The 24,369-nt window shown below is 36.4% G+C and overlaps 1 protein-coding gene and 1 long non-coding RNA gene across 4 annotated transcripts in view; one reads left to right on the forward strand and one right to left on the reverse strand.

Annotated features, from left to right (window-relative positions):
• Nucleotides 1–24,369, forward strand: part of LRRC9 (leucine rich repeat containing 9) — a 120,859-nt gene that overhangs the window by 83,078 nt on the left and 13,412 nt on the right. The window contains exons 24-30 of one of the 3 annotated variants that reach the window (XR_007128497.1): nucleotides 401–531; nucleotides 2,819–2,927; nucleotides 3,713–3,852; nucleotides 6,981–7,117; nucleotides 11,911–12,128; nucleotides 14,871–14,981; nucleotides 16,756–16,824. Coding sequence is in view for 2 of the 3 variants with exons in the window: in XM_047735634.1 (XP_047591590.1) it covers nucleotides 401–531; nucleotides 2,819–2,927; nucleotides 3,713–3,852; nucleotides 6,981–7,117; nucleotides 11,911–12,128; nucleotides 16,756–16,824 (804 nt within the window). In the remaining variant the exon portion in view is untranslated. Of the gene's footprint in view, nucleotides 1–400; nucleotides 532–2,818; nucleotides 2,928–3,712; nucleotides 3,853–6,980; nucleotides 7,118–11,910; nucleotides 12,129–14,870; nucleotides 14,982–16,755; nucleotides 16,825–24,369 lie in introns of those variants that run through there. The other 2 variants (XM_047735634.1, XM_047735635.1) reach the window with 2 other exon arrangements.
• The window catches only part of LOC125103791 (uncharacterized), a 137,771-nt gene that overhangs the window by 72,572 nt on the left and 40,830 nt on the right, over nucleotides 1–24,369 (reverse strand). The window contains exon 4 of the long non-coding RNA XR_007128498.1: nucleotides 285–358. This is a non-coding gene — a long non-coding RNA (uncharacterized LOC125103791). The remainder of the gene's footprint in view (nucleotides 1–284; nucleotides 359–24,369) is intronic.

Raw genomic sequence — 24,369 nt, forward strand, 5'->3', positions numbered from 1 at the left:
CCAATGTCCACCTACTTCATAAACCCAGGTAGCCACCTTAAGTGAGCATATGGGGATATCTGCTTGTCAATTCCAATCACCTTTCCGACTGGAGTTCTGATGGACATCCATGTGTCCTATTTTAATGTACTCCTCAAATTTCCATAGGGCCCTGCCCCATATGAGCATCCTTTCAATCTATGTTTCCCCTGCTCTCCTACCTAACCTTATGACTAGGCCAGGCACAGTGGATAAAGACTAAATATATATTTATTATAAATCACAATATATGCCAGGGAACTCACCACAGGGTTGTTCCTCCCTAGCTGGTCTGCCTTCTTCTCTGCACCTTTCAGTCTCCTTTATGTCATTTAGTTATCTGCAAGAGAAGGCATCACTTTCTAAATGTCCTTATATATAGGAACCACCAGAGACTGAATGTGCAAAAGATTTGTTTGGTGGCAGACTTACTTCTGATATGATTGCAGAACGACACGGACATTCAAACTTCATCCAAATGCAAGAACTAAATTGGACTTCATCCTCCATCAGGTATAATCATTTTATTATATGCTTTTTGATACTATAGCTAAATATGTAATATCATTTTCTAAGTTTTATAATTTAATACACATCTTATCCAGATATAACCAGTAATTCAGAAAATCATCTTTCCTGCTTCAAAATTTCATGCTAACTTCACCACTCTTTGATATGCATTATCACACATTATGATTTAAAATGTCATCATATTCTCAGGGGCTTGAGATCGAGCCCTATATCTCCACGCTCAGCGGAAAGACTGCTTTTCTCCCTCCTTCTCCCTTCTCCCTCCCCCTGCTTGCTCTCTCTCCTCTCTCTAAAATAAATCAATAAATCTTAAAATATAAAATGTCATCATATTACTCTAACTCAGTATAGTCTGGCTTTTCCTGCCACCATTTCTCTGATGCTATTCTTCTCACTGTCTTCCTGGCAAATAAATTCTTTTCTCTCCTCTCTTTTTCTTATTCTGCACTCTTCACGGACAGACATCTTTAGCCATAGTTTTAATTTATATGATGGCTCTTTAAATTTAGCCCAAACCTGAGCTCTTTACTTGAATATTCAGTTGCTCTTTAGATATAGCATGGAGAAGACAATATCCACCTGCTGTTGTTGCCCAACCCAAAAATCTAAGGGTCATTTCTCTCTACTTTGTCCTCCACTTATAATTGATCACCACGTTCTACAGAATCCATATTGTTAAGTATGTCTCATAATTCCCCTCTTATTTCCACAGTCACTACCCTGGCCTACATTGGGAAATGAAGTATTTTAGAAACTCTCTTGGTGATAGTTTTGGTTCTTCTGTGTTTCATAACATTCCCTGCAAATCCATTTATTATCCATACTGCCTTTTTTTTTTTTAAGATTTTATTTATTTATTTGACAGACAGAGATCACAAGTAGGCAGAGAGGTAGGCAGAGAGAGAGAGAAGATGAAGCAGGCTCCCTGCGGAGCAGACAGCCCGATGTGGGGCTTGATCCCAGAACCCTGGGATCATGACCTGGGCCGAAGGCAGAGGCTTTAACCCACTGAGCCACGGAGGCGCCCCTCCATACTGCCTTTTAAGATGCAAGTTTTATCAGATCACTTCCCTTCTCAACCTTGTTCAGTGGCTTTCCACTGTCTACAGAATAAAATGTAAAATTTCTTTGTATGGGTTAGGGTTAGGGTTAGACTCTTTAATTACTTATTTTTATTTCTTATAATCCTTACCTTTACTGCCCATTACTCTTTATACTCCAGAAGTTCTAGAATATTCTAGTTCCTTAATCTTAATCACAAGGTGCTGTGATTCTGTTTCTACCTTGCTTGTACTTGTTCCACTACCTGAAACTCTCTTTCTAATTTGCCTGACAAATGCCTATAAATTCTCCAAGGGTCATTCTAGGGTCTTTCTCCACTGTGAAGTGACTCCTGACTTCCCCAGATCAGTTTTTCTTTCCCTAAAATGCCACTACATCTAACTATATTATATCTACTTTCCTTTTTTATTTTAATTTTTATGGATCTCGTTTCATGAGGCAGGGATGGTTTGTTTTCATATTTGTTGTAGCCTTTCCAAACACATTGTCTGTACTTGGAAATAACTAATCAAATACATTGAACGAATGACTTATTAATGGATAAAAGTATGTCATAAGGATAACTACAGGGTTTAGGATTTGTTTAAAGAAGTGGTTAAGGCAAGGTAATTTAGCTTTATACTCTTCTCTATCATGGCACAAAGGAAGGTGGAACAGTTGTAAAGCTCTGGACTAGGAATCAAGCATTCTTTTTAATTAACAAAGCATCCTTACAAGGTGCCATAAAGATTTCCAGGAGATTGCATAGAAAACTCTTTTTTCAAAGACCTCACCTGCCTTCTTAACTCTTTCCTTTCCCATCCCTAACCTCTCCTGGTATTTTAGAAATAACGTGTTTCACATATATTCTCTGAAGCATATAACCTGAAAAACCTTGTGATTTACAACATCAAATTCATGAACATGTATGTAACCTTATAAAGAAATTGGAGATGTTTGTTTTAAAAGTTTCTTTTATGATAGTGCTATGCTTATGTGGTAATGGACATTTTTAAAGCAATCAAATTCTATGTCATTTTCTTACCTATGTGTCCAACAAAAACATATATTTATCCAATTATTTGACCCATACATTTTACACTAAGGCAATTCTTTTTCATAGCATTTGTCAGATGAGTTATTTTCAAAATGTTTTTGGGATTGTACATGAATGATTCACCTACATAATTCTCCTATTAAAATTATGACTGTGTTTATCTAAATTCAGAACTGTGGATTTGATTCCAGTTGACCAATTTAGAAATGTATGTAATGTGAATCTACAAAACAATAATCTTACCTCATTCAGTGGATTAATCTATCTGCCTAATGTTAAGGTGAGTCATTCACAGATTTTTTTTCAAGGTTTTTAATGCAAGTTGTAATCTTCTTTACTTTGGATTAAAATGTATTTTTATGTTATGAAAGAAGAGAAACATAAATAAAAATCAATGAGATTTAAATAGATTTTTAAAACCTTCCTAAAAAATCTTTTTTCACCAAGCAAGAAACAGTATTACTTTCCAAAATTATTTTTTGGATTGCTCAGTTTTATATGATTGTCTTGCAAGCAGTAACTCTTACTTTGCAGTAAGGTGGTGGGATGGAAGGTGTGCCTCTATAGTGAGGTGGGTATGGAATGAAATTGGGGGATACTGAGGTTGTCAGTTTTTTTTTGCCTTTCTCAAAGGCAAAAAAAGCCTTTTTGCCTCCTGTCCTATACCTTTGGCTGAGCTATCTTCAAAGGCCTTTTAAACATAGGCAAATGGTGATCTCTCCAACTAAACAGTTATATCATTCATATCAGACTTGAAGAAGTTAGGAAAATAGATTGAGACTGTTGAGCAGCTTTCTAGGGTCTCCATTATTTTGTTTGAAATCTTGTCATTTCCCAGCAAGTCAGATTATAAAAAACACATTCAAAGCCTAAGTCCAAACCTTTTGGGATATAAAAATTTATGTCATTTTAACATTGGTATATTATTAAAGCATGTTTATAGATCAAGTTTTATCTATACCATCTTAACAGTTTTTAGGATGTTGATAATCTCAAACCAAAAATATATATACAGCAGTTTTCATATTTAAATGCCTGATATTGAATAAGGTGTTCTTTCTATAGGTCTTATGCCTCAATTATAATCATATTGAATCCATCGTGCCCAGAATAAAACCTCAGACTCACTTGACCAACAGACAGCTACTCTACCAGAAAGTGCCTTCAAGTGGCTACGGACAACAAGGAACTTCAAAAATAAACAGGTCACTATTCTTTTTTTCACAATTACAAAAAAATTTGATTGGGAGTTTAAAAAGCAGTTAGTTGCATTAGCGATAGTGGTAGTATACATTTCTCTTACTTTCATACTTATTTAATAGCTACATGCCAAAAATAAATGTCACAAATGAAAAGATACTCAAAATAGTCCTTTGTCATTGCTTTTCCCCTGCTTCCTCCATTTCATATGCATGTTGTAAAAAAAAAGGAAATGAGAAGATCTTGTATGTTTAATGTTTTTTTTTAATTAAGATGCAATTCACATACAGTAATCTCACCCTGTATGTATGATTCAGTGATTATTTTAGGATACACACAAAGTTATCCTATGACCATCTAATTCTAAAGTGTTTTCATCACCTCACAAAAGAACTCCTTACCCAATAGGATGGACTTAGGTTTCTTTTAACAATTATTTTGTTTTGTGTTCCTAAATTATTTATCTAGTTATTTAATGCCCCGGCACCAATGGAAAAGATACTTTATAAAGAAGATGAGGACATACCTCCCACCTTCCAACACATTTTTGGTAGAACACAAAGAGATATACATTATCTCCAACACAGAATACTTTTATTCCAGTTATTCCAGGGAAGAGTTGTGATTTCATCCACCTTTCCCGAAGTGTAATTTATGTATAATAAAATTCTCCAATTTAAGTGTACAGTTTAATGAATTCTGACAAATGTATTCATTCATATAACCATTACTACAATCAAGGTACAAACCATTCCCATCCCAAAAACCTACCTTACATCTTTTGCAGTCTCCTCCCCCACACCCTGACCCCTAGAAACAACCATTGAGTTGGTTTCTATCACTGTCATTTTGTCTTGTTCTAGAATTTCTTATGATTGCAATCATATAGTAAGGAGTCTTTTGTGTCTGGCTTCTTTCATTCAGCATAATTTTTTTGAGATTCATCTATGTTGTTGCAAGTGTCAGTAATTCATTTCATTTTACTGCTGAGTAGTATACCATTATAGATTATGTGACAAATTATCTACTTATTGTTGATGAGCATTTGGGTTGTTTCTAGTTTGAGGCTAGTTTGATTAAATATTTCATTTATACATATCCTTTACATTCGGACTACTCATATTTTGCAACTGCTTTACTGAAGTATAGTTTACATACCATATTTACTCATTTTAGGTATATAATTTTCCCCAAATTTATAGCTGTACAATTATTACCACAATACACTTTTAGAACATTTCTGCCACACACCAAAAAGATCTGTCATGTCCATCTGTGGTCAGTTCCCTTTCCCAGTCTAGCTCCAAGAAACCACTAATACCCTTTCCACAGAGTTGTGTTTTCTATACATTTCCTATAAACAGAATCATATAGTATGTGGTCTTTTGTATCTGACTTTTTACATTTGGCATAATGTTTCTGAGGTCCATCTATGTTACAGCATCTGTTAGTGATTCATTCCTTTCTATCGCTGAATATGTTAGGTACTCTGTTGGATGGATATGCCACATTCACATTTATCTATTCACCAGCTGATGGACATTTGGATTGCTTCCACCTTGGAGCTAAAATTTAAAAATGCTGCTATAAACATTTGTGTAGATGTATTTGCAAGCACTTATGTTTTCATTTCTGTTGGGTAGAAACCTAGGAGTGAAATTCTGGGTCATATGGTATTTTCATGTTTAACTTTTTTTAAGAAACTGCCAAACTGTTTTTCAAAGTGGTTGTACCATTCTACATTATTAGTAAGAGTTTATGAGGATTCTAATTTCTCCCCATCCTCATCAATACTTACTGCTTATATTTTTTATTACAACCATTCTAGTGGATTTGAAGTGGTATCTCATGATTTATAAGCATTTTCTCTCAATGACTTATCTTTTCATTTTCTTAAATGCTGTCATTTAAATGAATTTTAATTTTTATTAAGTTTAATTTATCAACTTTTTCTCTTACAGATTGTGACTTTGGTGTTCTACCTAACAACTCTTTGCCTAACCTAACGTCACCAAGATTTTCTCATGTTTTATTCAAAAAGTTTTATGTTTTTTCTCTTACATTTAGGCTTAAGATCCATTCTGAGTTAATTTCTGTGTATATTATGAGGTAAAATGTTAGCTCTAAATTCATCTTTTTGCATGTGGATATCTATTTGTCCCAGGATCCTACCCTTTTCCCTTGTTGAATTGCCTTGGTACCTTTACTGAAAATCAAATGATCACAAATGTAAAAGTTTATTCCTGGACTCTTAATTATATTCTATTGATCTGTCTACCCTTTTGCCAGTACCAGATTAGTTGATTATTGCTGCTTAAAAGTTTTAAAATCAGAGATTATAAACCCTCCCAACTTTTTCTCTTTTTCATGATTATTTTGAATATTCTAAGTTCTTTACATTTCCTTTATAAATAAGGAAATTTTTTGGTTGTGGGGGGAATCCTGCTGGGCTTTTGATGAAGACTGCATTGAATCAATTGATCAATTTGGGGAGAATTGCTATTTTATTAATACTGAACCTTCTAATCCATTAACTTACATAATCATTTCTCCAATTACATAATCATTAATTTATCTCAGCAGTGTTTTATAGTTTTCTGTGTATATATTTTACACTACTTTTGTTAACTTTTCTCAAACATTTTGTTCTTTTTTACACTATTGAGTAGATCTCTTAATTTCATTCTCAGTTTATTGATGGTATAGAGACATTCAGCTAATTTTTATATGTTAATCTTGCTGAACTCATTTATTAGTGAAGTATAGTTTTTCGGTGAATTCCTTAGCATTTTTTTAAATACAAAATAATGTCATCCAAAAATAAAGACCATTTACTCATTCTTTTCCAATCTGGATGCATCTTTTTTTCTTTTTCTAGAATGATTGTGCTGGCACTTGCCTTTCATTTCAAACAACCTTTCTGTACTTTGTTCTTTACCACATAATGTTTTTAAAGACTAAAAAGTGATTATTATATATAAAATACAAGAAAGATAACATTATAGTTAAATTCTGGTTTACTAGTAAATTATTTTTTTAAACTTCAACTTGTAGTAAGCAAATAATCAGATTTTTTATGATACAGCTCATTTGAAATTTAATTTATGGGCTCGAACTTATGTGTGTTTTTCAGAGATACAATGAGCAGTGAAAATTTGCCTCCAATAATGCACAGTTTAGAAGTGCTTCATTTGGGCTACAATGGAATTTCTAATTTAATTCAGCTACAGCTTAACAGACTAAGAAATTTAAAATTCCTCTTTCTACAGGGTGAGTAGCAACACTGTCAATGTGTAAGTCTTTATTATTATTTTTTGACAATTTTTTTATTATTTTTTAAACATATAATGTTTTATTTGCCCCAGCGGTACACATCTGTGAATCATCAGGCTTACACATTTCACAGCACTCACCATAGCACAAACCCTCCCCAATGTCCATGACTCAACCACCCTCTCCATGCCTCCCTTCCCCCAGCAATCCTCAGTTTGTTTTGTGAGATTAAGAGTCTCTTATGGTTTGTCTCCCTCCCGATGCCATCTTGTTTCATTTTTTCCTTCTCTACCCACCAAACCCCCTGCCCTGCCTCTCAAATTCCTCATATCAGAAAGATCATATGATAATTGTCTTTCTCTGATTGTCTTTATTATTAAAGACAATTTGATAATGCTATTTTAATAAGCAAATATCAGCATTAACATTTATTTAAAACAGATTGATAAAAAATATTTTAGTAATCACAAATGGGTTATTTACATAAATAATGTAAATTCTTGGGTTATGGTTTACATGAATAATATAAATGCAATATTCTAGGGCTACAGAATATTGTATTTCTAGCCCTAGAAAATGCAGTGGTCTGGGGTTATATATGGTATTATATCATAATTTACTTTACATTATGTTAATTTAAAAAGCCAATAGAAGGTAGCAAGTCAGTAATTCACAAGTACTTATGAAACCCAGAATTGGGCTAAGTACTAAGAAATACACAGAAACCCTATATTATTGTAATTACATATAGTTGAGATCCTTGCTCTAAAGTAGTTTAAGATCTACCTGTGAAGATAATACTGAAAGAAAGACAAATTAGTTCTGAATAACTATTTGTTACTAACTTAAGTACAACAGAAGTTTAGAGAAAAGAGAAATTGAAACACTAGAGGACTTTTTGAATGATTGATAAAATTTAGATTGAGGGTGAGCATCACCCCAAGAGTTTTGCAAGTAGTGGGGAGGAGAAGAGTCACAAGAGTATCACTGTGGTATCTGTTGGCTAACATTTTAAAAGAGACCAACCTGATAAAAATAGAGTATGCACGTCTCTGAGAGAGTTATAGAGCCTCTACACATGATCTGTTTGATGTAGGATGCTCATTTTGCAATTGAAAATGGGTAGGAATTGTAAATCTTTAGAAAAGTGGAAGGGGAAAAAAACAGTTTGGAACACTAGTCTAACAATAATTATTTAATGACATAGAAGAAAGGTGAGAAGACCCATCATTGAGACATATGGGGAGATATTTGTATAGTTAATCTGAGTATGATAACTTTTTTCCAAAAGACAGGCTTTTCTAGATCATATTTTTTAAAAATATAATGCATCTTTTGGCCTATCAAATGTGCTGTGAGTTGCCTCAAAAACACAAGAGATTAAGCCTTAAAAGAACAAGAAATTAAGCACAACAATTGCAGATCTTTTAAAAGATATGTGACATACAAAAAAAGCAGATAAGCTAGCCCTGGACAGTCTATTTAAATATAATAACATAAAAGGGGGGTGTGTTCTCTTGCCATGGCTAGCGTGGCAAATCAGAATGGAGCTGTCTCATGGAGGGAATGAGGCAGTTGACTCTGACAATTATAACTATCATTTATTGAGTCATTTGGCAAGTATTTGTCTACAAGGATGATCTCATTCAACCTTCACAGCAACTCAACATGTTAAATAATTGTATACGCATTTTACAAAAAAAAAGAAATTAAATCTCAGTAGCGTTAAATAATTTGCCTAAGTTTGCACCAGTGAATGGTATGGTGCAGAGTCAAACACAGCTCTGTGTGACTTCAAAGCACATGCATTTTCTACACAACAAATGACAAAAAGGGTCTGGGCTAGAGTGGTGTCAGTGGGAAGGGTGAGTAAAAGGTGACTCCAAACTGCATTTAATTTTTTCCTTAAGGATTTTATTTACTTATTTGACAGTGGGAGAGAGAACGTGCACACAAGCAGGGGTGGGGGGACAGCGGAGGGAGAGGGAGAAGCAGGCTCCCCACTGAGCAGGGCACCCAGTGTGGGGCTGGATCCCAGGACCCTGGGATCATGACCTAGCCAAGGAAGATGCTTAACCAATGGAGCCACCCAAATGATGGGAAGAATGAGACCTTTAAAAAAATGTTGGATTTTTTTTTCAAGAAAACTGGATTCAACGAAAAGAAGATCACCTACGGTAACTGTCAGAGGATCAGACTTGGAAATGTGGGAAGAGAAAAAAATCAAAGTGGAAACAATGTAGAGGGAAGTGGTTGGATAGGCAGTAAGGGCAGCAGACAGAGGTTGCACACTCAAGGCGCTTGTCCCTAAAAAAGAAGGTAAGAAGTCAGAACGTGGCTAGGTTATGAACATATTTGGAGGTTTATAAATAGGTGAATTAGATTAAAGACTAAACAGGAAGAAACAATTCTGAGATCTAAAGGGGCAAGAAGGCAAAAGTTGTAGGAAAGTAGACAAATGTAAGCAGTGATGAGGCCATGCCAGGGTCCAGGAGAGAGAGCTTATGAACCTACATTTCATCTACTGTATTATATTAGCAAGAAGATGGGGAAAGTGGGAGCTTTGGGAAGGGCAGAGTGAGGCTGTAGGGAAAAGTTAGAATCTTAAGGGTTAGGGGTCAAATTTATCTAGAATTTAACTCTTTAGTTAAGTAAGTGAGAGTTTTTCAAACAATGGTAAACAATTGTAGTTAAAGAAATGTAGGGGGTGACTGGTTGGCTCAGTCAGTTAAGCATCTGCCTTGGGCTTAGGTCATTATCCCAGGGTCCCGGGATCAAGCCCCATATGGGGCTCCCTGCCCAGTGAGGAGCCTGCTTCTCCCTCTTCTGCTCCCCATGCTAGAGTGGTCTCTCTTTCTCTGTCAAATAAACAAAATCTGAAAGAAGGAAAGAAAGAAAAAAAGAAAGAAAGAAAAAAAGATGTAAGAGTCCCGAAATCACATTCAACATAGTTGTTTTGGAGTTTTCTTTCTTAAATATAATAAGTAATATAAATTTATAATAAATAAATAATAAGTTTAATGAACATTCTTAAATGAGTAGTGGCCAAAAATATGCTATGGCAGACAATATTCAGCACTTGAAACTATTATGTATGATTTTTTTATACGACTGGCTTTAAAATATTAAAAGTGATAGTCTAAGCTCATAATTTCATGAAAGTAATATATTAACATAACTGAGACACTTTTCTCAGTCTGACTTGAAAAAACTCTTTTCATTTATAAGCAAGGCACTGGTAAAGTTTCAAAGTCTGTGATTTATTTCTGTGAGCAACTTTATTGAAGATTGTGATGTTTAAGCTTCTCCATAAGAATAGAACAAAATAAATTAAATTTACTACAGTTTACCAATTCTGAGATCTCTGCTGCTTATTTTTTTTAAACATACCTGAAATCTGGCTATGTATTAATTGATAGCATGTCATAGTTTACCTAACCAATTGTTTTTCTTTCTTAGTATACATAGAATACTGACATAGCTTAACAATTATTGTAGTCTTAAATTTGATGAAATACGTTACATTTCAAGGAGATGCATTTCAAGATCACAGGATCGCACATTCAGTCATATATTAGTTTGCTAGGGCTGCCATAACAAAGTACCACCAGTTGGATGGCTCAAACAACATATGTATTTCCTCACAGTTCTAGAGACTAGATGGCCAAGATTAAGATGTCAGCAGGGTTGGTTCTGAGGCCCTCTCTTTTTGGTTTATTAGATGGCCTCTGTGTCTTCAGATGATCTTCCCTCTACATGTTACCTGTGTCCTAATATCTTCTTATAAAGACACCAGACATACTGTATTAGAGCTCACCCCCAAAGACCTCAGTTAACCATAGCTACCTTTTTAAAGACCCTGTCCCCAAATACAGCCACATTCTGAGGTACTAGGGGTTAAGACGTCAACATATGAATTGGGGGGAGGGGGGCATCACAATTCAGCCCATAACAAACAAGAAGGATGAATAGTCAATGAAATACAGTATGGTATAGTAGAAGCAACACTAAGCTTAAATTGTAAAGGTCTAGGTTAGGCCTGGTGTTGCCACTTTTATATCTTTGTACAAGTAACTTAAATCAACTCAGTTTTCTGATTATTAAAAATGATAATATTTTCCCTGTCCTATCTTGAGACTCTAGTAGTAAACACATATAAAAGCATTTTGCCAACTCAAGGGTCCTCTTCTTATTAATTATCATTATCATTAATACTTACAAAGCTATTGATTGCTACAGTAGAGAGAAATCATAGGTTATAAAGGATTGAGATTTCAAAGAATGTAATGAATGCTTAATTCATTTTTAATTTTTTAATGTGATTGTGCAAAAATATGTTGAGAAATAAATAATAGCACAATTAAGGTATATTCTGCCAACTTAAAACAATTCATTTATATTAATAAATATTTAAATGTGCCTATTTAAATACCTATTAAAATAATCAATATACTCAAGAAGTATATCTTCTGCAGCACTTTTATACATCTACTTTTGTCAGTATCAACTATTTTAGCCCTCCATTACTGAACTGATAGATTGGATCAATTACATACATTGTATACACTACATCTTGGTCTTTCAAGCATAAAGGAGAAATTTCACCAAATATTATTTGATGATGAGGGTACCTTCCTATAAATACATTTCTATTTCTCCTTGAAAATATGTTCTTTTTAATATTTTACTATTTAAAAAATCATTTTATAAAAAATATTTCAGTAAGATAGGTAACCTTTTATTCAGAAGGTTTGGGCTCACCTGACCTATCATGACTTGTGTCTCTCCAGGGAATGAAATCAGTCAAATTGAAGGGCTTGACAATTTAGCAGTCCTTCAGGAATTGGTAGTGGACCATAACCGCATCAGAGCATTTAATGATAGTGCCTTTGCCAAACCAAGCTCTCTGTTGGCACTTCACCTGGAGGAAAATAGACTACGAGAGCTAAGCAAATTACAACCTTTGGTAAAACTAGAGAAACTCTTCCTAGGATATAATAAAATCCAGGTAACATTATTTTGTTTGTTATGAGATTTACAAGACTTAACTCCTCTGAACATAAAGGTTCCAAACACACCAATGAAAACTTTGCTAGCACGTTAACTTATTTATATGCCATGTGAATACTCTGTGAAGCAGGAGGATGTAAATAGTCTGTGATGCGAAGATGTCCACTGTGTTCTAGACTTTTTAAACCAACCAACCCACGTGCATCCACCTGCTAAAAAAAAAAAGTTAGCACTAAATGTTCTAAGCTCTTCTCAGCAGTCTTCTCTAAGAGATCTCTCTTGTTCCGGACTGCTCTCACCCCAGGATATTTCTTTTTTTTTTTTTTTTTTTTTTTTTTAATTTTTTAAAATTTCTTTCCAGTGTACCAGAACTCATGGTTTATGCCCAAGATATTTCTGTATCTCATTCCCAGATTTCCTCTGGCTCTTTTTTTTTTTAAGTTTATTTTTTTAAAGATTTATTTATTTATTTGACAGAGATCACAAGCAGGCAGAGAGGCAGGCAGAGAGAGAGGAGGAAGCAGGCTCCTTGCTGAGCAGAAAGCCGATGTGGGGCTGGATTCCAGGCCCCTGAGATCATGACCTGAGCCGAAAGCAGAGGTTTAACCCACTGAGCCACCCAGGCGCCCCTCCTCTGGCTCTTTAAACTTGGCATTTGTCCTTGGTCTGCCTGACATTTGAATCGGTTCTTTTTTTTTTTTTTTTTTTTTAGATTTTATTTATTTATTTGACAGAGAGTGAGAGATCACAAGTAGGCATACTGGCAGGTAGAGAGAGAGGGCGAAGCAGGCTCCCTACCAAACAGAGAGCTCGATGCAGGGCTCAGTCCCAGGACCCTGAGATCATGACCTGAGCCGAAGGCAGAGGCTTAACCCACTGAGCCACCCAGGCCCCCCTGAATCAGTTCTTGATAATGGACCTTGACTTGGCTTTAATATTCCAACTCTACCCACTCAAGGCTTCCCTTACTTTAGTTTTACCTGCTCAGAATTCAACCTATTTCCTTTAGGCACTGTCCCAAATGGGCCTGCCCAAACTCTCTCCTGACATAGTCTGCAGATAAGAGGATTGAAGGTATATATAACCTTACACAGCCCTAACACTTCTCTCAGTGTTTTGATGATGATTTATTAGCCCTCCTCTTACCAATTTCACTACTTCTCCCCACACCTCTAAGACAATCTCAAAGACAAAATGAAATGTGGACTTCCACCCCAGAGCAGGAACCAATTATATCTTGTCCACATTTGTATCAGAATATAACTATGCAATCAATATTGATTATATAACTATGCAATCAAAATTGATTATGCAATCAATATTTGTGGCTCTACTTGCTAGAGTTCAGGAAGCCCCTTCTGGAGTGATATAAAAGCCTGTTCAAGATTAGAAGGACATCATGAGCACTGTCCTACACAGCAACTAGGAAATAGACCTACAGAGAAAAATAGCATACAACTAATTTATCAAGATTCAAACAACTTTCATCTGAGTAAAGCCTTCCAAACTGGCAATGATTCTTACAAAACTTTATCACAGAGGAGATCTAAACTGGGAAAATTGTAATCCTATGGAAAATCTTTCCAGTGATAAAAACTAAGCTGACACAAAAGATTGTCATATCAGATTTAACATGCATAGGAGATCTTACCCAGTATCAAGTTTTACTAGAATTTCAAGGATACACAGGGTCTGGGACATTCCTGTGGCTTCTCAGGTCCTTTCTTTCTATATACTCTCTAGCTTAGATTAAAATATAAGATCTCCAAGTGAGATTTTGTGTGATTGATCTCATATAACAAGGAAGTGTTTCACTTATGAAATGCCTCCCATTTTATACTTGAGGTTATGTGATATTTTATAGGGAGCCATGTCTGATAATTCTGTAGTTGTAGGTTATTTACTATAAGCACTCCTTAACCAGGGAGATCCTGCTAAAAATAATTCATATATTAAGGACCTTTTCCCCAGTGAGTATCAGTGGTCTATTTGACAGCACAGCTATTTGCCATCATAATTACAAAGAGATTAGACCGGGTAACTTGCTCTTCCAGAGTGTCCTTGCCCCACCTCCCTACCCTTCTAATCCACTAAAGGAAGAGAAGGAATGGCAGATTCACTGTTATAACAACTTACTCCCCAGTAACTTAAGCAGGATAATGCCTAGTTGAGGTTATTTTTTATAAAAATTTAATACAGTTAATAGACAACCTAGATGATAAATCATGGGAAATTATACATACATCATGGAATGAAGGGGTATTGATTGCTTAATGATCACCCCTCCATGGTTTATTTTTATCCTTGAAATAGTATTTTTCCTTGAATTTAGATTGATCATTATACCATCAAACTTATTCTAACAATATTATAGTACCTTAATATAACCATACATTTAACTGGAAAACATTAACTGAGAGGAGTAAGAAGTTGAATTGGAGATTCTGTTTAATTTTACTGAAAATAATATGTTCTTCAAAATTCTTAACTCTCTATTCAGATTTTCTTTTTGGAAGAGTTTTTTTTTTTCTCTTGATTCATACCAACATGGGTAGGCTGACACCAGCATTAATTTCCACAAATGGGCAATCAGATTATAACACTTGGGTTGATAAAGACCTCTAGAATAGGAGGGGAAAGGCACAGAAAAATTAGGAAGACAATACTTCAAATGAAGATATATGCAGCCCTGCATTAACCTATTTTAAAATCTTTCATAAATGCATATCCTTGATAACAGATTCCAGTGTGAAGCTCTTTACTTAGCCACCATGACCCATAATGTAGATTTGGAAAATTGTTGCCTATAGTCCTGCCTTTGCAGATAGAATCCCAGAAACACAACTGAAAGGTGAGTTATTTAATTCAACTTTACAGTCCTATTTGATTCCTGTGTCTAAATGATTCCCCTATCTGGCATCAAACAACTGTGTCTACTTTCAAACAGCTCAGTAATCACCTGAGGCTGGAAAGGACTCCAGGAAATACTCCATTGCAATTTCTTGCCCTAAATGAAAGGCCCCAATCTAAGCCTAACTATTACCATGATTGCCATAAGTGCTTATCCTGAAAATGGACTAGAAAGGTAACAACTATTGGTGTGTTGGTTAATGTTTAATGGCTTGCTCTGCAGGGAAAAAAAGTCCTAATAAATAGCATTTGCCAATTTCCATGGTATAATTTCTTCCACGATAGCCAATTTCAAGTTAAAACACCATCTCACAAAATTCCTGAAAATTTGCCATATTTAGCCGGTACAGAGTAAGTCCAACACTACATTGTGAAAAAAAAAAATCTTATATTAAAAATGGGAAGTCATCAGCCCTCTTCCCCAATTATAAACATACTCATTTTTATGTCTCTTTATACCAGCATTATGCTTTACAAATTTAACACTGTTTCTCATATTAACATCTCCCATGAGAAACAAACATTTTAATTAGAAATACTTCACTAGCGAACACTGCCAAACTCTGTTTAATTTGAGGAAATAATTGAGAAAACACTTTTCACACTTTTATACTTTCTAATCAGGCTTTGATTCCACAGACAGGAACCACCTGTGGGTCAAATGCATAAAGATAAGACAGATAATTGACTATCAGAGCTTTTCTAAAGTCCTCCATTATGACACCTCTATGATCAAAATTATAAAGATCAGCCATTTTAATCAAATTCCACTTCCAAATGGTCTCAAATAGGTCTAAGTTTTTTTTATAGTTGCTAGCTGAACTGGCTATATCTACTTGTCATTCCAAATAAGAATAGGAGCATATCAATAATTTTATTTTATCACTATAAACTAGCAGCAAACTAAAGTTGGGCTTGTCACCTAAATTTTGTCAGAAATAGCATTTTTTAAAATAATTTTGCAAAAATTAAAATGTATTTGCAAACTTTCATTCATGTTAAATAGGTAATAATAAATAACTACCCAGTAGTGAAGACAAGTTTTCCAACTAGAAAAATAGTTTTTCAACTATATATACTCCCAGAAAATATACCAGGATGTGTAGTCCACTCAATATTACATATTCCTTTATGGTTAAGGTTGTGTTTAAAATTATTTAGACTAGGAGTGCATGGGTGGCTCAGTCGTTAAGCATCTGCCTTGGGCTCAGGTCGTGATCCCAGGGATCTGGGCCCACATTGGGCTCCCTGCTCAGCGGGAAGTCTGCTTCTCCCTCTCCCACTCCCCCTGCTTGTGTTCCCTCTCTTGCTGTGTGTCTCTCTCTCAAATAAATAAATAAAAGTAAAATTATTTAGACTGGATTTATCATCTTTTTTCATACTTCTGGGTCAATCCTCTAGAGAATTAACCAAATAAAATCTTAGCCCTACACCATAACTTTTCAGAGAAGAAATTTAGTCTTTTCTTGCAAGTGCTGCTATATGGCCTGTTTTCCCTGTTAGAATATCATCTTTACCAATCATGCATTTGGAATTAATAGTACATAGATTTGTCCTTAATCAAAAATACAGAATTTGTCACTCAAGCTCACTTTGGAGAATTCAATCATGAGCTAGCTGTAATCCAGAACTTACATATGACTACTTCAAAACAGTGTATATTTAAAAATATTAGATCTACCCAAATAGTAATTTATTGATTAACTTTTGAATAGGATATGGCAGAACTGGAAAAACTTGATGGTATCTCTTCTCTCAGAGAGCTTACAGTTTATGGCAATCCAGTGAGTATGTTACTTTTATAATTAATCAGTTAATTTAGTTATAGTTGTATATAATCTATTTTTATATGTGGGGATTTATACATTTCCATATGTGTAGACAGTTATCCAAGCACAATTTATTGATTACTGTCCTCTTTCAACTGGTGAAAATAGATAAGAGGATCTGTTTCAGCATTCTACATTATATTCATTGGACTATGTCAATCCCTGTACCAATATATTAAGTTTTGGTGTCTGGTAGAGAAAGCACCTCTAATTTTCCTTCCCTTCCTCCTCCTCTTTTCTCTCTTCACTGTCTCAGCTGTTCTTGGCCCTTTACAACTACTGTGAGTTTTAGGAAATAGCTTTTGAAGTTATGTGACAGCCTTGCTGTCACATAAAATTCCACATTTTATTTGGAATTGCATGGAATATATAAATTAATTTTGGGAGAAACCTGCTATTTTTCCTGTTAGAGGTTTTGGAGGATCAAATAAGCAGCACCTTGACTCACCTAACATCTGAACAAATTGACAGATATAACATTGGCAGATGGAGAGGAGAAAATATTTTGCTTAGCTTCATGAGAAAGCCAAAGAGGCCTGCTAATGGATCCCAGAAATAGCAATCATGATCACCCAGTAACAGGAAATACTTAACTGAATTCTTTCCACAGAGGAGGAGAGCTTCTGCAGGAGGAAGAAGGGGCATTCTGTAGCAATACGTTCCTTCCCAAGACAGGAGTTAAATATGCTCAGTTTAATCTTTACCAGTTTATCAGTTAAGTCACTCTGCTCCTAGTAGAGGAGTAGAGGGGCTGAGAGAGCCAGTAGTGTCACATCAGAGAGAGCTATTCAAACCAGGACATAACAATAAGCAGTCTCCCTAATATATGTAGTATTGAGGTTTCCCCTTCGTAAGCATGAATATCCATCACTACATTTAATCTGTGTTCTCCAATAAAATTTATAGATTTTTCTTAATAATCTTTGATTTGATTTATTCCATTGTTTTAATAGCTATTTTGAACAACATTCGTTTCTCTTAATAATCTTTGATTTGATTTATTCCATTGTTTTTTTTATTTTAATTTTTTATTTTTTCAGCATAACAGTATTCATTATTTTTTTTCAGCATAACAGTATTCATTATTTTTGCACCACACCCAGTGCTCCATGCAATCCGTGCCCTCTACAATACCCACCACCTGGTGCCCCCAACCTCCCACCCCCCACCCCTTCAAAATTCTCATATTGTTTTTCAGAGTCCATAGTCTCTCCTGGTTCACCTCCCTTTCCAATTTCCCTCAACTCCCTTCTCCTCTCCATCTCCCCTTGTCCTCCATGCTATTTGTTATGCTCCACAAATAAGTGAAACCTTATGATAATTGACTCTCTCTGCTTGACTTATTTCACTCAGCATAATCTCTTCCAGTCCCGTCCATGTTGCTACAAAACTTGGGTATTCATCCTTTCTTTTTTCTTTTTTTTTTTTTTAACAGCTTTATAAACATATATTTTTATCCCCAGGGGTACAGGTCTGCGAATCGCCAGGTTTACACACTTCACAGCACTCACCATAGCACATACCCTCCCCAATATCCTTAACCCCACCCCCCTCTCCCAACCCCCTCCCCCCATCAACCCTCAGTTTGTTTTGTGAGATTAAGAGTCACTTATGGTTTGTCTCCCTCCCAATCCCATCTTGTTTCATTTACTCTTCTCCTACCCCCTCAACCCCCCATGTTGCATCTCCTCTCCCTCATATCAGGGAGATCATATGATAGTTGTCTTTCTCCGATTGACTTATTTCGCTAAGCATGATACCCTCTAGTTCCATCCACGTCGTCGCAAATGGCAAGATTTCATTTCTTTTGATGGCTGCATAGTATTCCATTGTGTATATATACCACATCTTCTTTATCCATTCGTCTGTAGATGGACATCTAGGTTCTTTCCATAGTTTGGCTATTGTAGACATGGCTGCTATAAACATTCGGGTGCACGTGCCCCTTCGGATCACTACATTTGTATCTTTAGGGTAAATACCCAGCAGTGCAATTGCAGGGTCATAGTGTAGTTCTATTTTCAACATTTTGAGGAACCTCCATGCTGTTTTCCAGAGTGGTTGCACCAGCTTGCATTCCCACCAACAGTGTAGGAGGGTTCCCCTTTCTCCGCATCCTCGCCAGCATCTGTCATTTCCTGACTTGTGAATTTTAGCCATTCTGACTGGTGTGAGGTGATATCTCATGGTGGTTTTGATTTATATTTCCCTGATGTCGAGTGATATGGAGCACTTTTTCATGTGTCTGTTGGCCATCTGGATGTCTTCTTTGCAGAAATGTCTGTTCATGTCCTCTGCCCATTTCTTGATTGGATTATTTGTTCTTTGGGTGTTGAGTTTGCTAAGTTCTTTATAGATTTTGGACACTAGCCCTTTATCTGATATGTCATTTGCAAATATCTTCTCCCATTCTGTCAGTTGTCTTTTGGTTTTGTTAACTGTTTCCTTTCCTGTGCAAAAGCTTTTGATCTTGATAAAATCCCAAAAGTTCATTTTTGCCCTTGCTTCCCTTGCCTTTGGTGATGTTCCTAGGAAGATGTTGCTGCGGCTGAGGTCAAAGAGGTTGCTGCCTGTGTTCTCCTCAGGATTTTGATGGATTACTTTCTCACATTGAGATCCTTCATCCATTTTGAGTCTATTTTCGTGTGTGGTGTAAGGAAATGATCCAATTTCATTTTTCTGCATGTGGCTGTCCAATTTTCCCAACACCATTTATTGAAGAGGCTGTCTTTTTTCCATTGGACATTCTTTCCTGCTTTGTCGAAGATGAGTTGACCATAGAGTTGAGGGTCCATTTCTGGGCTCTCTATTCTGTTCCATTGATCTATGTGTCTGTTTTTGTGCCAGTACCATGCTGACTTGATGATGACAGCTTTGTAATAGAGCTTGAAGTCCGGAATTGTGATGCCACCAACTTTGGCTTTCTTTTTCAATATTCCTTTGGCTATTCGAGGTCTTTTCTGGTTCCATATAAATTTTAGGATTCTTTGTTCCATTTCTTTGAAAAAAATGGATGGTACTTTGATAGGAATTGCATTAAATGTGTAGATTGCTTTAGGTAGCATAGACATTTTCACAATATTTATTCTTCCAATCCAGGAGCATGGAACATTTTTCCATTTCTTTGTGTCTTCCTCAATTTCTTTCATGAGTACTTTATAGTTTTCTGAGTATAGATTCTTAGTCTTTGGTTAGGTTTATTCCTAGGTATCTTATAGTTTTGGGTGCAATTGTAAATGGGATAGACTCCTTAATTTCTCTTTCTTCTGTCTTGTTGTTGGTGTAGAGAAATGCAACTGATTTCTGTGCATTGATTTTATATCCTGACACTTTACTGAATTCCTGTACAAGTTCTAGCAGTTTTGGAGTGGAGTCTTTTGGGTTTTCCACATATAGTATCATATCATCTGCAAAGAGTGATAGTTTGACTTCTTCTTTGCCGATTTGGATGCCTTTAATTTCCTTTTGTTGTCTGATTGCTGAGGCTAGGACTTCTAGTACTATGTTGAATAGCAGTGGTGATAAGGGACATCCCTGCCGTGTTCCTGACCTTAGCGGAAAAGCTTTCAGTTTTTCTCCATTGAGAATGATATTTGCCGTGGGTTTTTCATAGATGGCTTTGATAATATTGAGGTATGTGCCCTCTATCCCTACACTTTGAAGAGTTTTGATCAGGAAGGGATGCTGTACTTTGTCAAACGCTTTTTCAGCATCTATGGAGAGTATCATATGGTTCTTGTTCTTTCTTTTATTAATGTGTTGTATCACATTGATTGATTTGCGGATGTTGAACCAGCCTTGCAGCCCTGGAATAAATCCCACTTGGTCGTGGTGAATAATCCTTTTAATGTACTGTTGAATCCTATTGGCTAGTATTTTGGCGAGAATTTTTGCATCTGTGTTCATCAAGGATATTGGTCTGTAGTTCTCTTTTTTGTTGGGATCCTTGTCTGGTTTTGGGATCAAGGTGATGCTGGCCTCATAAAATGAGTTTGGAAGTTTTCCTTCTATTTCTATTTTTTGGAACAGTTTCAGGAGAATAGGAATTAGTTCTTCTTTAAATGTTTGGTAGAATTTCCCCGGGGAAGCCGTCTGGCCCTGGGCTTTTGTTTGTTTGGAGATTTTTGATGATTGTTTCAATCTCCTTACTGGTTATGGGTCTGTTCAGGCTTTCTATTTCTTCCTGGTTCAGTTGTGGTAGTTTATATGTCTCTAGGAATGCATCCATTTCTTCCAGATTGTCAAATTTGTTGGCGTAGAGTTGCTCATAGTATGTTCTTATAATTGTCTGTATTTCTTTGGTGTTCGTTGTGATCTCTCCTCTTTCATTCATGATTTTATTTATTTGGGTCCTTTCTCTTTTCTTTTTGATAAGTCTGGCCAGGGGTTTATCAATCTTATTAATTCTTTCAAAGAATCAGCTCCTAGTTTCGTTGATTTGTTCTATTGTTTTTTTGGTTTCTATTTCATTGATTTCTGCTCTGATCTTTATGATTTCTCTTCTCCTGCTGGGTTTAGGGTTTCTTTCTTGTTCTTTCTCCAGCTCCTTTAGGTGTAGGGTTAGGTTGTGTACCTGAGACCTTTCTTGTTTCTTGAGAAAGGCTTGTACCGCTATATATTTTCCTCTGAGGACTGCCTTTGTTGTGTCCCACAGATTCTGAACTGTTGTGTTTTCATTATCATTTGTTTCCATAAATTTTTTCAATTCTTCTTTAATTTCCTGGTTGACCCATTCATTCTTTAGAAGGATGCTGTTTAGTCTCCATGTATTTGGGTTCTTTCCAAATTTCCTCTTGTGATTGAGTTCTAGCTTCAGAGCATTGTGGTCTGAAAATATGCAGGGAATGATCCCAATCTTTTGATACCGGTTGAGACTTGATTTAGGACCAAGAATGTGATCTATTCTGGAGAATGTTCCATGTGCACTAGAGAAGAATGTGTATTCTGTTGCTTTGGGATGAAATGTTCTGAATAGATCTGTGATGTCCATCTGGTCCAGTGTGTCATTTAAGGCCTTGATTTCCTTGTTGATCTTTTGCTTGGATGATCTGTCCATTTCAGTGAGGGGAGTGTTAAAATCCCCTACTATTATTGTATTCTTGTCGATGTGTTTCTTTGATTTTGTTATTAATTGGTTTATATAGTTGGCTGCTCCCACGTTAGGGGCATAGATATTTAAAATTGCTAGATCTTCTTGTTGGACAGTTCCTTTGAGTATGATATAGTGTCCTTCCTCATCTCTTATTATAGTCTTTGGCTTAAAATCTAATTGATCTGATATAAGGATTGCCACTCCTGCTTTCTTCTGATGTCCATTAGCATGGTAAATTCTTTTCCACCCCCTCACTTTAAACCTGGAGGTGTCTTCGGGTTTAAGATGAGTTTCTTGTAGGCAACATATAGATGGGTTTTGTTTTTTTATCCATTCTGATACCCTGTGTCTTTTGATTGGGGCATTTAGCCCATTAACATTCAGGGTAAGTATTGAGAGATATGAATTTAGTGCCATTGTATTGCCTGTAAGGTGACTGTTATTGTATATTGTTTCTGTTTCTTTCTGATCTACTACTTTTAGGGTCTCTCTTTGCTTAGAGGACCCCTTTCAATATTTCCTGTGGAGCTGGTTTGGTATTTGCAAATTCTTTCAGTTTTTGTTTGTCCTGGAAGCTTTTAATCTCTCCTTCTATTTTCAATGATAGCCTAGCTGGATATAGTATTCTCGGCTGCATGTTTTTCTCATTTAGTACTCTGAATATATCATGCCAGCTCTTTCTGGCCTGCCAGGTCTCTGTGGATAAGTCTGCTGCCAATCTAATATTTTTACCATTGTACGTTACAGACTTCTTTTCCTGGGCTGCTTTCAGGATCTTTTCTTTGTCACTAAGACTTGTCAATTTTACTATTAGGTGACGGGGTGTGGACCTATTCTTATTGATTTTGAGGGGGGTTCTCTGAACCTCCTGGATTTTGATGCTTGTTCCCTTTGCCATATTGGGGAAATTCTCTCCAATAATTCTCTCCAATATACCTTCTGCTCCCCTCTCTGTTTCCTCTTCTTCTGGAATCCCAATTATTCTAATGTTCTTTCGTCTTATGGTGTCACTTATCTCTCGAATTCTCCCCTCATGGTCCAGTAGCTGTTTGTCCCTCTTCTGCTCAGCTTCTTTATTCTCTGTCATTTGGTCTTCTATATCGCTAATTCTTTCTTCTGCCTCATTTATCCTAGCAGTGAGAGCCTCCATTTTTGATTGCACCTCATTAATAGCTTTTTTGATTTCAACTTGGTTCGATTTTAGTTCTTTTATTTCTCCAGAAAGGGCTTTTATATCTCCCGAGAGGGTTGCTTTAATATCTTCCATGCCTTTTTCAAGCCCGGCTAGAACCTTGAGAATCGTCATTCTGAACTCTTGATCTGACATATTACCAATGTCTGTATTGATTAGGTCCCTAGCCTTTGGTACTGCCTCTTGTTCTTTTTTTTGTTGTGAATTTTTCCGCCTTGTCATTTTGTCCAGATAAGAGTTTATGAAGGAGCAAGTAAAATACTAAAAGGGTGGCAACAACCCCAGGAAAATATGCTTTAGCCAAATCAGAAGAGATCCCAAATTGTGAGGGGGGAGAAAGGGGATAAAAAGGGGTTCAAAAAGAAAAAAAAAAAAAAGAAACTATTTAAAAAAAGAAAGCCGATAAAGAAAAAATATAAAAAGAGGAAAAAAATATATATATATTAGATAAACTATTTTAAAAACGTTAAAAAAGAAAACGGTAAAAGTTAAAAAAATTTAGCAGAAGAAGAGAAAAAGAAAAAAAATTGAAAAAGAAAAAAAAATTAAATTAACTGCAAGGCTTAAAAATCATGGGGAGAAAGCCATGAGTTCCGTGCTTTGCTTTCTTCTCCTCTGGAATTCCGCCGCTCTCCTTGGTATTGAAACTGCACTCCTCGGTAGGTGAACTTGGTCCTGGCTGGGTTTCCCGTTGATCTTCTGGGGGAGGGGCCTGTTGTAGTGATTCTCAAGCGTCTTTGCCCCAGGCGGAGTTGCACCACCCTTACCCGGGGCCGCGCTGAGTAATCTGCTCAGGTTTGCTTTCGGGAGCTTTTGTTCCCTGAGCGCTTTCCGTAGAGTTCCGGAGGACGGGAATGAAGATGGCGGCCTCCCGGTCTCCGGCCCGGAGGAGCCGAGAGCCCGGGGCCCCACTCCTCAGTGCGCCCTCTGAGAACAGAGCCCAATGACTCCCGTCACCCTGGCCTCCGGTCGCGCTCCGAGCTGACCGAGCCTGCGACCAGTTCAAGGCAACCCTGAGCTGAGAGTCACTCCTCGGCTCTGTCTCTGTAGCCGGCTTCCCCGCTCCAATACCGGTAAGCTCTGCGACACTCAGATACCCCCGATCCTTCTGCGACCCTGAGGGACCTGAGGCCGCGCTGACCCCACCCAGGCTTCACCCCAGTTAAGCCTCTGGAGCGATGTCCCTCAGCGGAACAGACTTTTAAAAGTCCTGATT

This window comes from Lutra lutra, chromosome 7 (assembly GCF_902655055.1).
Source record: "Lutra lutra chromosome 7, mLutLut1.2, whole genome shotgun sequence".
Taxonomy (NCBI): domain Eukaryota; kingdom Metazoa; phylum Chordata; class Mammalia; order Carnivora; family Mustelidae; genus Lutra; species Lutra lutra.